Source organism: Trachurus trachurus (assembly GCF_905171665.1).
Source record: "Trachurus trachurus genome assembly, chromosome: 20".
NCBI classification, from domain to species: Eukaryota; Metazoa; Chordata; class Actinopteri; order Carangiformes; family Carangidae; genus Trachurus; species Trachurus trachurus.
The window spans coordinates 21,975,241-21,992,507 of NC_139911.1; the positions used below are offsets into that span (position 1 = coordinate 21,975,241).

The 17,267-nt window shown below is 44.7% G+C and overlaps 1 protein-coding gene across 1 annotated transcript in view; it reads left to right on the forward strand.

Annotated features, from left to right (window-relative positions):
- The window catches only part of tnikb (TRAF2 and NCK interacting kinase b), a 65,991-nt gene that overhangs the window by 41,746 nt on the left and 6,978 nt on the right, over window positions 1–17,267 (forward strand). The window contains exons 18-31 of the mRNA XM_083995043.1: window positions 304–543; window positions 2,006–2,112; window positions 2,342–2,457; window positions 3,176–3,258; window positions 3,444–3,467; window positions 6,257–6,438; window positions 7,463–7,577; window positions 8,600–8,746; window positions 10,927–11,047; window positions 12,259–12,435; window positions 12,544–12,687; window positions 14,111–14,245; window positions 14,908–15,008; window positions 15,153–15,302. Coding sequence (XP_083851169.1) covers window positions 304–543; window positions 2,006–2,112; window positions 2,342–2,457; window positions 3,176–3,258; window positions 3,444–3,467; window positions 6,257–6,438; window positions 7,463–7,577; window positions 8,600–8,746; window positions 10,927–11,047; window positions 12,259–12,435; window positions 12,544–12,687; window positions 14,111–14,245; window positions 14,908–15,008; window positions 15,153–15,302 — 1,842 coding nt within the window. The remainder of the gene's footprint in view (window positions 1–303; window positions 544–2,005; window positions 2,113–2,341; window positions 2,458–3,175; window positions 3,259–3,443; window positions 3,468–6,256; window positions 6,439–7,462; window positions 7,578–8,599; window positions 8,747–10,926; window positions 11,048–12,258; window positions 12,436–12,543; window positions 12,688–14,110; window positions 14,246–14,907; window positions 15,009–15,152; window positions 15,303–17,267) is intronic.

The following is a 17,267-nucleotide window of genomic DNA, read 5'->3' on the forward strand; positions in this document are numbered from 1 at the left end:
TCTCATCACCGTCACAGGGACAGACTTAGTGAACTGACGGAGAAAGTGCTCAGAGTTGAATGTGACTTGAACGTGATTGGTGTGAACGCACCCTGAGCATGTGTTTCCTACCTCCTTCACCTTCTCTCTCGCCTCATTTCCCCCTCTCTCTGCCCCTTGCTCATCACCCCCCCCCCCCCAGCCTCCTCACTTGCATCCTGATCACACTGTGCCGACCCAAACCCTGATCCTGATCCTGCTCTTCCTCCTCTGCCCTGCCCGGTTTCTGCTCCTGTGTGTGTGTGCGTGTGTGTGTGTGTCCAGATGGCCCACCTGGTGCAGGTGAAGAGTCACGGCCTGTCAGGCTCCCAGTCTCTGTACGACCCCCACGGCGTCTCCTCCTCCTCGGCGTCACCCTCCCCCTCCCGGCCTCCCATGCCCCGGCAGAACTCCGACCCCACCTCCGACACCCCTCCTCCCCCGCCCCTCTCCCGCCTGGCGCCCCCCCTCGACAAGCTGGACCGCAGCTCCTGGCTGCGGCAGGACGACGACATGCCCCCCAAGGTGTCTGCATGCCCCCACCCGTCTCTTATTGTCCCAATGAGTGTGCGTGTGTGTCAGAACTTTGCTTTTCTTCAATTCTGTCGTTGTGATGAGTGTGTGTCTGTGCAGGTTTTACTGTCTGTTGAGTTTGTTTGTCCTTAGAGAGTTTTTGCGTTGTTGTTGTTTTTGAAATTCAAGTTGTGTTTGTGTCTGTGCTGTTGATACTGATCTCAAACAACCAACTGCAACAGACATAAAGCAGAGTGTGAGGGCGTGTTCACACTTGGTTTGTTTGCTTTGTTCCGATACAACAACTAAAACGATACAACTGTTGCATTCTTTTATTTTTTGGGTCGTTTGTGTTCACACAGTTCCAAGCGGTCCAAAGTTGTAAACAAATGCCTTGCGTGAACCAGCTGTTCTCTCATTGGTCAGAAATCTTACCTGAAAAGGAGGAGGAGGTTACCCGGGAAAAATAAAAACCGGAAGGCCAGACCTGACCCAATCCCAGTCTTTTGTGTATATTTTTGGCCCAAATCCGACCTGAACACAGCAACAAAAAAAAAGAAAGAAGAAAAAAAAGAGAGAAGCCGACCGGAGTGATCCTAGACCTGAACTCAGCCTGAATCAGCGCCAATACGAACCAGCACACCTGGTCGTTGAGAACCACTGAAGACGGTCGGTCGGTTGCTGTGTCGATTACATTCTCACTGCAAATGAACCGTTCAAGGGCTTGATTGGAAAGTGTTTTGTTCCGCATTCGAGCGCAATTGCTGTGTTCACATATGACCAAACGAACCAATCTCTGACGTAAAACGCTCCCTGTTTCGGAACAACTGCTCCAAACGAACCAGGTGTGAATCCGCCCTAAACCAGCATCAGACCTCCAGTAGGCTATTCATAAAAAGGTCAGGTGCACTCTCTCTCTCAAACCTGGAGATTTATCTGTAGATTGATGGATGTTTGAGTTTATTTTATCTCAAAAACTTTTATTTCATCACTTTTTTCGTGTCAGTCGGAGCATATGAGTGCAGCATGAGTAAGTGCATTCTGGACAGAGCAGAGAGGCTTTAGTACCGCCCTGTGTCCTGCACCAGTATCACCCTGGTACCACTCACACCGTCTGAGCCTGACCCAGAATGCATCCAGATTATTTTAGTTTGGGAAATGTAGTCATCTCTCTTTCATTGTGAGGATGTGAGGCTACGGTTCAAACTAAAAGTGAAATACATGTATCAGTAAAAACTCTTTATGCCACAGTGTCATCAGCAAACAGCTCAGCTTATGTTCACCGGCTCATTGGATTCTAAACTCTAATTGATCTTCAGTGTGAGGTAGGACGGTAGTTTCCAGTCTTTATCTACACACAGAGGACGACGTTCCACCCTGATGTCAGTAAGACAGTGTCTGTAGCCACAGTGTCTGTACCCACAGTGTCTGTAGCCACCCTGACTGCTGCACGGCTCTGTTCTGTGTTCTCCAGGTTCCTCAGAGAACCACCTCCATCTCTCCTGCTTTAGTCAGGAAGAACTCTCCAGGAAACGGACCTGGCCTCGGCCCGCGGGCCGGAGCGCACCTCATACGGGCCAGGTACACACACACACACACAGGATGATTGAGCCATGTGTTATGTTGGTTTAGGGCAGAAATCATTTTTAAATTGTTTATATGGACTTAAAAATGACACACACACACACACACACACACACAGCACTGATGTCAAGCTGTGGAAACACAGACGTGATTGTCTGTAGTTTAAGAGCCGGTTTTCAACAGTTCACTGCATGAATGAGACGGTGCTGTGTTTGTGTTGCCGTAGCAACCCCGACCTGCGGAGGATCGACGTTTCCATGGAGACGCCCCTAAAGAGGACGAGCAGCGGCAGCTCCTCCAGCTCCAGCACCCCCAGCTCCCAGGGAGGCTCCAACGAGAGAGGTGCACACACACACACACACACACACACACACACACACACACACACACACACACACACACACACACACACACACACACACACACACACACACACCTTTGTGCTGCTAGAAGAGTGAAGACGTCTCACTCACCTGAGCAGCTGACTTAAAGGACAATTCCAGGCAAATTCAACTCGGGTGTATTTTCCTAACATTTTATTCATCTGCCACTGATATTGGATCCGTCATCCGTCAATCAAACATCTGAGACACACACACCGAGCTCGGTCCCGCCCCAAACATTGAATATCCCGCCCGCTCGATAACGACCAATCAAATTTGTATTCCTTACTCGGGTAAACTCGTGCAGCAACTCGTGGAAACTCATAGAAGGAGGCGACAAACAGGACAAACGGCCGTTTCTGAACACCTTTAACTTTTACTGTTGAAAGAAAAACAGAAAAGCGCCTCTACACGTCTTTCACACTCGTCCAACTAAACGTCCTTCACTCTCCAGAATGAAAAGCTTTTTAAAAATCTCCCTCAGATTTTCAATAACACACCTCACCTTTCCAAATATTGTCCACTTGACAGAATAATGAATGAAGAGTGAGAAAAAATCTTCTCAGTTTGAGAAGAAATGTCCAAGTTGTACAGACTTTTATAAATACAAGTAGCACACACACATCCAGTGTTTGACTAAGTGTGTAACAGGTGTGTTATTGACGGTGTGTGTTCAGGTAACTCAGCCACTAAGACTGAAGGCTCCACACACGACACCAAAGAGGACGGCAGAGAGGTGGCGCGGCCCAGCAGGCCTGCAGTGAGTATAATATGTACTGTATGTGTTCAATGGATCACTACTGTGCCTCAGACCATCTCTGTGTTACACACACACACACACACACACACTGACTCTTCTCTCTGTACTAACCACGTTGCTTTTCATTTCCACTCTTCTTCCTCTTCTCATCTTTTTCCTCCATCTCTCTCTCCATCGTCCGTCAGAGCTATAAGAAAGCTGTAGACGAGGTCAGTGACATTTCTCCTCCTTCACCTCTCTCTCTCTCTCTCTCTCTCTCTCTCTCTCTCTCTCTCTCTCTCTCTCTCTCCTCCTTGCACTCACTCGTCCATTCCCTTATTCGCTTGTCAGTTTCGTACAGCAGCCTGAAAATGTAGTGATAGGTGGATTTTCAGCGAGTCCAGTTCCGCTGCAATGCACAGCTTTAAAAACACATGCAGCTCATTTTCATCCTTCAAGGTCTTCTGGACTGCCTCCATTCCCATATTTATACAGAACGCCCAATGTTTAACCCTTTGAATCACCTCTAAACCTGATTGATAATGGATTTTATACTAATATTAATCTCAATATCAAAACTGGTAACAGTAGATTTGGATCAGTGTTATACCTGTTAACACACGGAGTGAACCAGCACTTCATATCTACAGAATACATAATGAGTAGTGGAGCTAATCCTTTCTAACCGCAGTCAATCAAAACCTGCTCAGCTGAACCCCCCCCCCCCCCAGTCTCTGACTGGACGATGCTCTGTGCTGTGTTTTCCTCTGAAGATGTTGATGATGGACGATCAGTTACTGTAGCGCTGCTGTTTATCCACTTACTCCCTGTTATCATCTCAGACATCTCTGCGCTCATGTTTCATTTCCACAGTCACGCTCTCTCTCTCCTCTCTCCCTCCCTCCCTCTCTCTCTCCTCTCTTCCTCTCTCTCTCTCTCTCTCTCACCAGGAGGAGTTGGTAAGATAACCCCCCCCCCCCTCACCTCAGTCACAGCTCCTTGTCCACTTCCTGCCACTTAACCTCTGACAGTGAAGATGCCACCGACTGAATATAAACGCACGCTCCCCTGAACCTCCAACTTTAACCTTTAGCATTTAACCCTTTACACTCCTGCATTGAAGCGTCTAGCTGGACTCTCCTAGTCTTCCTCCTCCTCCTCCTCCTCCTCCTGCACTGCCCCCCCTGCTCGCTGCCCCCTCCCTCTTAGTAATTGGCTGATATGTAAATGAGCCTCACTAACGGCCTGCACTGTGCCACAGAAACCATTTTATTATTCTCCTTTTCTGTTCGGGATCAAGAAAATAATCTCAGGATTTCCGTACAAGAACTGAAAGACCTGAACACATCACTGCTTCCCGGGGCTCACTGCTAGTTATAGAGTTTAACATGAGGCTTCCTTCATTCAATTACAAATGGCTTATTACCAAAAGTACAACTTCTTTAGTCTGTTCTAGTTTATCTGGTCATTTCATTTTCTTCTGTTTTATAATTGTACCCATGTAAATCACAACATTACTTGTCCAAAACCACATAGAAAGTCAGGATGTTGAATAATTAGACAATCAAACAAGATAATTAAGCAGCAGTTGAGTGTTTTTGGTAAATGATGCTTCACATCAGTCAGTTTAAAGCAGAAACATAAATATTTTGTGAGGATTTGATGCTTTGTTGTACATGACAGTCACAGTGGTGTGAGTGAAAATGAAACAGCTTAATTCACCTAAAAAGACTCAATTCAAGAAATATAGCTGCAGATGAATGATTTATTAGTTGGGCTCCTGTTTCAAATGACATTTACAATAGAAGGTTAAATATGATTTTAACCTTTTTTTTAACCAGGAAAATGACTCATTGAGAATTAAAATCTATTACATAAGAGTGTCCTGGCCTAGACAGCTGGAGCACAACGAATGGAAAAAATTACAGCCATTTATAATACGGTACACTAAAAAACATGCACCTAAAACACAGTGAAAGACAATGAAAGCAAAAACATATATAAAACACAAAACTAAAAGTACCAAGAAGCAGATCTACAGTGTTCCCAAAAGCATGTTCGTCTGCATCCTGATTTACCATTCAACCACACATTTAAAATGTCTCATAGAGATCACACACACATGTACAGTCTCAGGTTGACTTGGCTCCGTCCGTGCAGTCTGAATCAGACGGCAGGTTGGTGCGTCCAGATGGCGCTGGTTAATGTCTGGATGCAGCTTCCTGTGACCTCTGAATGTGGCTGAAGGAGGTTTCACGGTTCCCAGCCGTGTGGGAACGCCTCAGCCCAACGCCAGAATGTCACTTAAAATGTAAATTGCTCCCACCAGTAAATTACTTTCTCATAATCAACACTTTGAGCTAATGAAACACTTTGTGTGCCGTATGATATCGATCTCAAATTTAATGAAATGCCAGTCCGACTTCTCACCAGAGAGTTGAGCTCCCATCGTGAAACACGTTCTGACCGAACCCCTCCACAGCTCACACACACTGACTGTGACATATTTATGGAATAAACAGCAATTAATAACGTAGAACAGCAAAGGCACCGGAAATCAGTCAGCAGATATTTTGATTATCAGTTTATTGTTCAAAGTCAAAACATTGTCTTGTTTTAATGTTTGAATTGGCTGCTTTTATTGTTTAAAAACCATATTGAGATGATTATCTTTTGGTTTTGGATGAAACAAAACACTTGATGACACAAGTTTGGCTTTTAAGAAATTAATGAGCATTTTCTACTGTTGTACGTTATGTACAACAAACAATCAGTGTATGATTATTCAATTAATGGGGAAAGATAATCAGCAGATGAATGGATTTACCCTCCAGATATGAATCATAAGTGGTAAAGGTAAATGACAGAATAATACAAAACCTACTCACAAAAAAGTATTTTTTGCATGAATGCAGCTGAAACGCTAAAGCAGGAGCTGAGACCCCTCCCACCCAGCCCCGAGCATCACCACGGAAACAGCAGAGTTAGTTGACGGTGTGTTTGGTGTCTTGTCCTGCAGGACCTGACGGCTCTGGCCAAAGAGCTGAGAGAGCTGCGACAGGGGGAGGAGACCAGCCGCCCGCCCGTCAAAGTGACAGACTACTCGTCATCCAGCGAGGAGTCCCACAGCAGCGAGGATGAGGAGGGAGAGGGCGGGTCCAACGACGGATCAGTGGCTGTCAGCGATATACCACGCATCATGTGAGTGTTATCCACACAGGTCACATCAGTGTGGACAGGACTAATGTTATGACAGGGACTTAGAAGCATCCTGTGACATCACTGTTGGACAAGGTCACAGTTGAAACAAGGCTGATTTTTAACCACACACACACACACACACACACACACACTACATAACTACATTATACCCACATGGGTTAATGAGGAAAACGATTATCTGGCTGTTCTGGGTGTGTAAATTCCCATTCCCATTGTCATAAGCAGAGCCGCAAGCTGCTCAGAGCTACGCTACGGAGGCTAATGGGATTTCTTGGTTTCCCTCATCAAATACACAATCCAGCAACTCCAAAACGCTCCGGTGACCTGCACATTCACCACGCTTGTGTTGGATTTGATGAGTTTGATGAGGGAAACCAAGAAATCCCATTAGCCTCCGTAGTGTAGCTCTGAGTAGCTCACGGCTCTGCTCCGCCGTTCTAAAAATAGCTTGCACCGACACTTAAAGGTAACGAACCTACTGCTAAAACTATAGGGATTATGGCAATGGCCCAATTTGCCAAAATGTTGAAGTATCCCTTTAAATGGGAACCGCATAGTACAAAATAAAAAGTAAAGGAGCATGGGAATTCTGTTATTATCTTTTTTCTCTCACAAAGTAACATCTCTATGTAGGAGCTGCTGGTTCTGTATGAAGTCAGGAGAGACCATGTCCTGTTTGGCTGCTGTCCCACACCCAGATAACTTTAACTTACACTGTGTATAATGGAAACTACAGAGACACAACACGTTGTTTAAAGTCAACAAGTAACTGTGTGAAATATAATTCTGATATCAGTATTGATCAGAATAATTGTGATGATGATTTTTGCCATAATCAAGCAGCACTAAGCTTTAAAGTTTATTTTGTGTGTTGAACAAAACCCATAGAATCGGTTTGCACATAAACTAATGAATAATAGTTGAATGAAAAAGAGCATTTTGTATGAAAATGTAAAAGATTATTAGTCTTAACAAGAGAAAAATGTTCACATGTGTGTTCCAGGCCAGCTGCAAGTCAGGGTGCGAACGAGCCGTTTGGCATGATGGGAGGACATAACGACGCCCACGGTGACGCGTATGGAAACAGCTCCCAGGACGGCACCCTGATGATGCGTGAGGTAAGCCGTCTCACTTTGACCTTTGACCTGGGGGTTTGACATGTAACCCGGCTGACTCTGCAGAAACCAACAGACTCATTCACCAGCTCTACACGCCTGGCTGCTGTTGTTCTGCTGTGTGTGTGTGTGTGTGTGTGTGTGTGTGTGTGTGTGTGTGTGTGTGTGTGTGTGTGTGTGTGGTGAGAACATAATCTAGGTCAGTGAGAGTTTCACAATGTGTTAATTAAATACATTTGGTTGATGTCAGGGATTTAGTTTAATTGATTCTGTATTATTGTAAAATATGGTAAATTATTATTTTATCAATCACTGTTTATTTTATTCATTGATCAATTAATAATTTATTGGTTAGTAATAAAAATACTGACAGTGTTCATCTCTGTTCAGCCTGTGAGCTATAAGAACCTCAAACAGATTCCATTTACAGTCATTATTTTTTCTGGTAGCAGCTGGTTTTTTAACATTTTTGTTTATCAAACAGACTCAAAGTTCATTAATGAGTTGATTCTCTGTTGTGGACTTCAGTGATTAATGGAGTGAGAGTTTTAGCTCAATGTGTGTTCATGTGTTCATCATCATTATGTCAGCAAGTAAACAATCAAAAGCCCGAAATACCGAAAAATCCACAGGAAGCATCGATTTCCAGGAGCCCCCCCGCTGGCCAGACAGGAGACATGTTGGTCTCAGCAGCCTGTGTGTGTGTTTTTGTGTGTGTGTGTGTGTGTGTGTGTGTGTGTTTTTGTGTGTGTGTGTGTGTGTGTGTGTGTGTGTGTGTGTGTGTGTGTGTGTGTGTGTGTGTGTGTGTGTGTGTGCAGACTACTGTATGAAACACTCAAGACAACGTGTGTACTTTCCTCTGCTGAAAGCCTCTGTGTTGAGTGCCCACCCGCCCCCTCCAGCACCAACACAGAAACAAACACACCTGCACACAGCGGGGTCCGGCTCCTCCCTGACCTGTCAATCACAGCCTCGCCACACAGTAGCCCCCCCCCCACCTCCTCCTCCTTTCTCTCTTTTTCCAGAAGCACGGGGAACGGAGGCGGAGCTCCACCGCCAGCAACGGTTTCCTCGGCAACACTAATCTGTTCCCTGGCAACGCCAATCTCCCCGATTTGGTGCAACAAAGCACCTCCCCCCTGGTCTCCCCTGGCGACGCCTCTGGGGTCCAAGTAGGTGGAGTGGCACCCCAAATACCGGCCCCCAAACCCCGCCCCCTGCCCCTGCCCCCCGCCCCCCTGCCCCCCCACCCCACCTACACCTGCTCCCGACAGACCGCCACCCTGTCACCTTTCCACCCTGTTACCCCGTTCACCCCGTCACCTGCCCACAACCCTGTCACCAGCTGGTTGGTGGGAAACTACCGGCAGCCATCAGACACCAGGGAGGTTGAACTGGTCTAGAGTCAGGTGCTGCTGGGAATCAAACACACGATGCAGTAAATCACTGGTTCTGGTTCAGATGAACAGAGAGTAGCAGGTGTTTCCAGTAGCTGCTTCACCTTGTAACTAATAGAGACTAATGGGTTTACATGGACTCTTCTTCCTCTTTCTGACTGTTTACAGTTTAATATGATCTAATCCGATCTGGTGTTAACATGTGCCACTGCATTTATTCAGAACAGAAGTTTTGCTGCCGTGTGGCATGTGCTGAGTGTTCTTAAAGGGATTGTTCAACATTTTGGCAAATTAGCCGATTGCCATAATCCCTATAGTTTTACAAGTAGGTTTGTTACCTTTAATTGTCGGTGCAAGCTATTTTTAGAACGGCGGAGCAGAGCTACGCTACGGAGGCTAATGGGATTTCTTGGTTTCCCTCATCAAACTCATCAAATACACAATCCAACAACTCCAAAACGCTCTGGTGGACAAGTTGTGACCTGCACATTCACCACGCTATGAGATAATAACAGAACCTTACCTGACAGAGTTGTTTTCAAGGCAAATGTAGAGACTGCTTGCCGGAAAATTGCCCCCGACAGGACCGCGCATCAGCGGTTTTGCATGAATTTAGTTAGTGGGTGGTGAGTGACGTCGAGTCTGGGCTGTATTATCACTATAGAATGAAATCTGTTTGGTTTTTGTTGCCTTATAATTCTTCTTATATATACATATAACAAGGGTCTTGCTTTAGAAAGTGTCGCCATCTTGCGCCGCCATGTTTGTACGGAAGCCCAAACAGACAATCCAGCCGGCCAGAGAGCACGTTTCGCGAGTTCCGTGTACATGAATAAACCAACGAAGAAGAATATGCATACTATATCGTAAAATGGTTTAGATCTTCATCTCATCGCTCCATGCTCCTGAAATACTCCCTGTCGTGATAAACAGGTTTTTTTGTGAGCGCTGCCAACTAGAATCTGAATGCTGGATATCATGGTTTTACCCCCGTTTTACACACTGGACCTTGAAGAAAATCACTCTGAAACCGAGTGAAATGTCCTTCTGTTTGGGCTTGTTTATTCTGATTGGCAAATTGAATGGTTTATGGACCGTTTTCATTCAGTTTGGACATCTAAATTTCTAATTGGAATATTTGGCTCCATGTAAACCCAGCTAGTAGTGATTCCCACAAGCTGAGAGGCTTCATTACAGAGGTAGTTCATAGAATGTAGAAATGCACATGAATGCACCGCTGGAGCTGCATGAAGCACTGAGAGAACAAACTCAGTGCTGTTGTGTTTGTGTCAACAGTCAGTACTGTGCTGCTGGTTCCCTCTGAAGATCTAATCTGACGCAGCATAGTTCCATTTAAACACAAGGCTCAAGCCATTAATAATGGCATGAAGACGTTTCACCTTATCAAACAATCAGTCGTTTGGCTGCTCTGCCCAGCTTCATCCTATTTTACGTCTTTGCACCACGAGAGAAAAAGGATTCATGGGAAATGAGTCTTGAAGTATGAGAATCAAACATGACAACATGCGGCACCGTTAATTTCCTGACCTGTCCTATTTAGATCAGCTCCACTTTGGCTCCTGTGTTTTCCCCACAGATGGAACAAACTGGATTTCTTCCCTCCCCGCTCCACTTGTCTGACCCCCGCTCTTTCTCCCTCCCCCTCTCTCAGTTTTCCAGCCTCTGATCCAGAACATATCCTCCTCCCTGTTCCTCAGCTCATGATACATGTAGCTGACTAAATAAAGGAGACACTGCAAGTGTAGTTGAGATTCTATAAGAAGTGGACTTATCCCTGGACCTATTGCTGCTTTACTCTTACAACACAAGGGACAGGCCAACAAACGATGTCGATGTCTTTCCTTTATTTTGACAGTTACCTGTTTCATTCAGTTCCCAAAACTAACAGACAGTGAGACAACATGTGACTGAGCCTGTGTTTCTGTGGCCTGCAGTATGGGATGGGCAGCAGCGGAGGCTCCAAGTCTTCCTTCACACCATTTGTTGATCCGAGGGTCTACGGGACGTCCCCTACTGATGATGATGATGATGATGATGACAAAAGCTCTGCCTCAGGTACGTTCTCTGTCTGAAAGAAGCCTCACCGAGCTGGTACCATCATCAGACTGTCACCAGTGTGGGAAGTAAGAGAAACAGCATCCTGCTGAACACAAACATATTTAAAGGCGACATATTATGGAAATATCACTTTTTGAAGGTTCTTTAACATAATATCTGGGTGTTTGTCTTGACTTCTGGCCCCCAAAATGTGAGAATTGACAAAAAATCTGTAATTTTCAGGCTCCTTAGGTTGAAATCCATGTGGTTTTACAAAATGTTCCCTTAAAGACACCAGGGAACTATTTTAACTTGTGGAAACAGGGCATGGTATGGCTCCTTTAAAGTTCAGAAAAAGAACAAGTCACAAACAAACAAGTTTTGTAACCATTGTATTGAAATCTCTATAAAAAAAAAGTTTTGGTAACACTTTATTTGACGCCTATCTCTATAACACATTATAACCATACTTATAATGAGTTACAATGCAGTTATAGCACTGGATAACTATAGTTATAAACACTCATAAATGATCATAATACTTTATAACAAAAACCACATTTGTATTGTATTGTATTATTATAAAGCTTTATGATAATTCATGCGTGTTTATAATGATACACATGTTACAACATGATACAAATGTTACACACATTTATAAGCCAATTCTAACTATATTTATAATGCATTATCGATGTAGGCATTGTCAGTGAGTTACTAACATTTATAACGTATTATAATACCTGACCTTATAAGTCTTGATAAAATGCTTTATAGTGTGTTATGATTATTGTTATAAAGTATTATGATCATTTATCAGTGTTTATAACTATAGTTATACAGTGCTATAACTGCATTGTAACTCATTATAAGTATGGTTATCATGCGTTGTAGAGATAGGCGTCAAATAAAGTGTTACCAAAGTTTTCATGATGATGGTAAAAGCTTTTATGTAACTTCTATTTTATTTAAATTTAAAAAAAAAAACATCAAATCATTTATCACAGCATCACAGTAGATCTATCATTTGATCATTTGAAAGGGTCTTTGATGTTTTTAATTTTACTTTCACACTATAACATCAACTTAGTGGTTGTGATTCATTCAGATGCCACAGTTAGAAATGAGGTCATCCATAACAACAAAGAAAACGCTCTCATAACGCTGAGAAACGGTGAGTCAGATCAGCCAGCTGACGACGAGCCGCGTCACCGTGTTTTCCGTTGCAGCGCTGTTTGCTGACGAGCTGCTGAAGGCGGAGCAGGAGCAGGCGCGGCTCAACGAGGCCAGGAAGATCTCGGTGGTCAACGTCAACCCCACCAACATCAGGCCGCACAGCGACACGCCCGAGATCCGCAAGTACAAGAAACGCTTCAACTCCGAGATCCTCTGCGCAGCGCTCTGGGGTGAGACGGTCTCAGAACAACAGCTTCACCACATTCACATTAGTCATGCACCGACCGGGCAGCAATAACCAGACATGTATCTGTGTGTGTGTGTGTGTGTGTGTGCAGGAGTGAACCTGCTGGTGGGGACAGAGAACGGCCTGATGCTGCTGGACCGAAGCGGCCAGGGCAAAGTTTACAACCTGATCAACCGACGGCGCTTCCAACAGATGGACGTCCTGGAGGGACTCAACGTCCTGGTCACCATCTCAGGTCGGTCCAACCTCTTCAAACCCGACAACCTGCAGCAGCAATTCAACTGCAAAGTATCCGTAATGGTCACGTTGCTGAGGTTGAAATTAATTCTGAGGGTTGGTTTCCTGTCAGAAAACAGGACATCAACAACATCAGATCAGGAGGCTGCATCCAACAGTTTCTTTCTTTTTTTTGAGTTTTAACATTTGAACAGATTTCACTCCCACTTCACACCATGATTGGTCAGCTGTGTGGAGGTGAGAGAAGAGCAAGGGACAGAGTTTCCCCCTGGGCTGGTTTTTTTTTGTAATTTTTGTCACTTTTCGTGTGAACAAACAAGTGCAGCACGATCAGCGTCTTCACAGTGGAGACCTGAAAATGTCCACCATGATTCTCAAACAGTTGAATGTAGCCATTCATCTTTTTATTTTCTCTGTGGCAGCAGGTCCTGATGGCTCCAAGTTAATGAAAGGTACAGCTGAATGCTGCATAGAGATAGTTAGGGCATAATTGAGCTTATTTTGTTATGTAGTGACACAAAGAAGAACTTATTTGCTGGGGAAATCTTTTTTCATAAAGGTCACTGTGTTCTGACCTGCAGGTTTATAACAAGCCGTCTCTTTTTTCATCATTATGTTGTAAACTGTCTTCATTTTTCTGGCTTTTTGCCGTTTGTTCAGCACTAGATTGAAATCCTCGGTTTTCCTGAAGTGTTTTTGTTGATGTTTCATTTGAGACTTTCTAATTGTTTTTCTCCTCAGTCTTTCCTGTTTCCCTGTGGTTAACTGTCTCTCAAACTCGTGCCTCCCACTGGTTTGAAGTACAAATAGAAAACAAAACAAGATGCTGAACATGACAAAGATGTTTCTATTTTTTGCTAAGTTTGGCTTCTGTCTTTGTGCTGCCTTCACTGATCAGATCAGGCTTTGATGGCTTAAAGGGACATTGTGTAATTTCTCCTGTTATCTATTCACGAAAATCGATTATTTCGTTACACTGATGCTGCATTCACATGCAGTCGGGCAGACGGCCGTCGGTAACAAACCAGATGTCATTTTAGTCACAGAAGTCCAGAGAAAGCCGGTAAAACGTGGGTCAGGTAAACAATACGACATCGCCATAACAACATATTGTCACATGTATTGTTTTACCTCGTGCTGACGGACCACTTGTTTACATAGAGGCTTGTTTATGCCGTTACGTGCAGCGGCTGTCGTCCGTCTGCCGTCTGCCCAATTTCACGTGAATGCAGCATGAAAAATACGATTGAGTTGCTTGTTATATACAACCACAATGTTAGATGGGAGGAATTCCTACACGGTGTACCTTTAATGAAATGAAATGAGGCTGTTTGGTTTTATGGAACAATGGAAGAAAAGGTGAAACTTGGAACCTTCACAGAAACACATATCTCTGAGAACTGTTTTCTTTGTTAAACCAGGGAAGAAGAACAAGCTGCGTGTTTACTACCTGTCCTGGCTCAGGAACAGGATATTACACAACGACCCTGAAGTGGAGAAGAAACAGGGTTGGATCACTGTCGGAGAACTGGAGGGCTGTGTGCACTACAAAGTCGGTGAGAAAACTCGTTCATGTGTTGGTCTGGACATTCTTAAATTTGTGTGTTTAAGCCTTGCTCTACTCTCAGCTGATTGACTAACTACAGGCTCGTTAAGGCCTTATCCACCAGAAAACGGAGCTTCACCCAAAACAATCTTTCTCTGCGTACACACGGCTCCACGGAAAACGACTGAAAACGCTGTAGTACTGTACATACTTCAGGCCTGTGTGGAGCGTGTGTGGCGCCGTAACGCTGCCACACAGAAACACCAAAAACAGAGAAGAAAGAAAGTGAAACCACCCTCCAGAGTGGAAATCTTAAAAACACTCCACCACTGCGTTCCCGTCTAAAGGGTAAAAACTCAAAAGTCTGCCCCGATCTGCTCACATTGCGTATGCGTTAACATCACAGACATGCGCCAGTACAGGAAAATAACAACAAACATGTCGGGTTCCACAAACTTTTTACGTCACCGTATGCACACAGGTTTCCCCCCAAAAAACGCTTGTCTAAACGTGAAATAAAAAGTGAGAACGCAACGCCACTTTGCGTTTTCTGTTCAGATCGTTTCCGTGTAAACGTAGCCTAAGATATTCACAGGTTTCCAAAGCAACCGGTGAACATACATGCTTTTTTAAAACACACTCTGATTGTTGTGACTGTGCTCTGTCCTGCAGTGAAGTATGAGAGGATTAAATTCTTGGTGATTGCCCTGAAGAACTCGGTGGAGATCTACGCCTGGGCGCCCAAACCGTACCACAAGTTCATGGCTTTCAAGGTGAGATGTGTGAGCGTGAGCTCCACGTGTTGGAATTCCTGTAAAGGCGAATAAGAAAATGTTTTTGACCTAACAAGCAGAAGAAGCTGAGCATTTCCTGTGCCTCAGATGTTTGACCAATCCCTGCCTCTCTCTCTCCATCAGTCCTTCACCGACCTGCAGCACCGTCCCATGCTGGTTGACCTGACCGTGGAGGAGGGACAGAGGCTAAAGGTCATCTACGGCTCCAGCGTGGGCTTCCATGTCATCGACGTGGACTCGGGCAACCCCTACGACATCTACATCCCCTCACATGTAAGAGTCACGCTGGTTCATCCCTAACCTCCCACTGCACCGCCACACTGGATCAGGATCACCGTCCTGAAGCTGCAGGGACAAAAAAAGAAGATGATTCTGTAATATACACGGCACCACTGGTGTTTACAGTCAAGCAGTCCTCTCACACACCGGCTCATTTGACTTTTCTAAGAGTCTTTAAAGGGATAGTTCAACATTTTGGCAAATTGGCCCATTGCCATAATTCCTATAGTTTTAGCAGTAGGTTCATTACCTTTAATTGTCGGTGCAAGCTGTTTTTAGAATGGCGGAGCAGAGCCGCGAGCTGCTCAGAGCTATGCTACGGAGGCTCATGGAATTTCCTGGTTTCCCACATCAACCTCATCAAATACACAATCCAACAACTCCAAAACACTCTGGTGGACAAGTTGTGACCTGCACATTCACCACGCTATGAGATAATAACGGAACAGAGTTGTTTTCGAGGTAAATTCATGGAAAAGCGCTGATGTGCGTTCCCTTTGGGGGCAGTTTTTCAGTAAGCAGTCTCTGCATTTGCTTCGAAAACAACTCTGTCTCGTAACGTTCCGTTATTATCTCATAACAGTTCTAAAAACATCTTGCACCGACAATTAAAGGTAATGAACCTACTCCTAAGACTAAAGGGATTATGGCAATGGGCCAGTTTTCCAAAATGTTGAACTATCCCTTTAAATCTTTCATCAAGCTCTTAGATTTAAAGATTCACTAAGGCGGGGCTCCAGACTGCAACCAGAATGTGAATCTATGATCATTATTCATCAGGCTGTGTTAGTTTCTCGCCTGTAAGCGACTGTGTTGTAGTTGACAGTTTCAGTCCTTCACTGGTCGATCTGATCCCTACATGTTCACCGGAGTGCAGGTGCAGCCAGACAGACACACTGAGCTCACTCTGTGCCCGTGGTGGTTGTATGAAGGCAGTGTTATTACACTGTGTGTGTAGTGTGGGCAGAGTGGACCAGACAACTTCAAGTTAATGCAATTTAAACTAAAGTGGATGACTGACAGTCTGACCCCGCCCCTCCTCCTGTCAGGGGGAGAATGGTCAGATCGACCTCCACCTGGGACAGTCAGGAGACCTCCGCCCCCTTCAATATAATGACGTCATATCAGGCCATATACAGTCACTAATGGCACACATAGCATCATTTGACCCAGAGTGGAATCATTCAGTGGGCTTTACGGAGCATCGGGCCAAAGTGAGAAATATCCATGTCTCTGTTATTGTATTTTTTTCCCATTCTGCTGCTTCACTTCATCATTTTCTGGTGTGAACAGCTGAGAAAGTTTGTCGCACAGTGCAACCGGTGAAAAGGTCTGGAGCCCTGCAAGCATTGAAGCTAAAACCCTAAACACACCCTGACCCTAACCCACCACAAACTAGCTGTAGAAAGACACTTAACCAATATCTGTGTCCCAACACTTGAAAACAGAGGAGTGGTCCTTTAACAACTTGAGCTATTCGACAAGATGCACTTGACTCTTGTCAAAGACTTCAAGATTGAGTGAGCATCATAACGATCAAACCCATGACATCAAAAGTTATCTAAAGTCATACTGCAGTAGACAAGTTATGAGGTTGTGGGTTCGATTTTCAGGCAACTTGGTTGGTGAGTTTCAGTCCAGAGGAATGATGATTCAGAATCCCTCAAGGTCCGTGTGCAAATAACTGGGGAGACGAGGGAATAGGACGACTGTTCTGGAGTCCTGAGGTCTGAGGTGAACTTTGAAAACTAATTCCTAGTGTAAATATTCAAAGGCCCCTGGAAACAAGGCTTGTTTGTTCAACCACATACCTCAGTGACAGAAGACTGGACGATTTGAGGTTGTGAGTTTGATCCTTATGAGGCTCAACCCCCCCCAAAGTGAAGCCTGGAAAACACCAAATGCAGAGAGAACTTGGTGGTGTGGTGGGTTTATTTGTGCCCGTTAGGCCTCAGAACC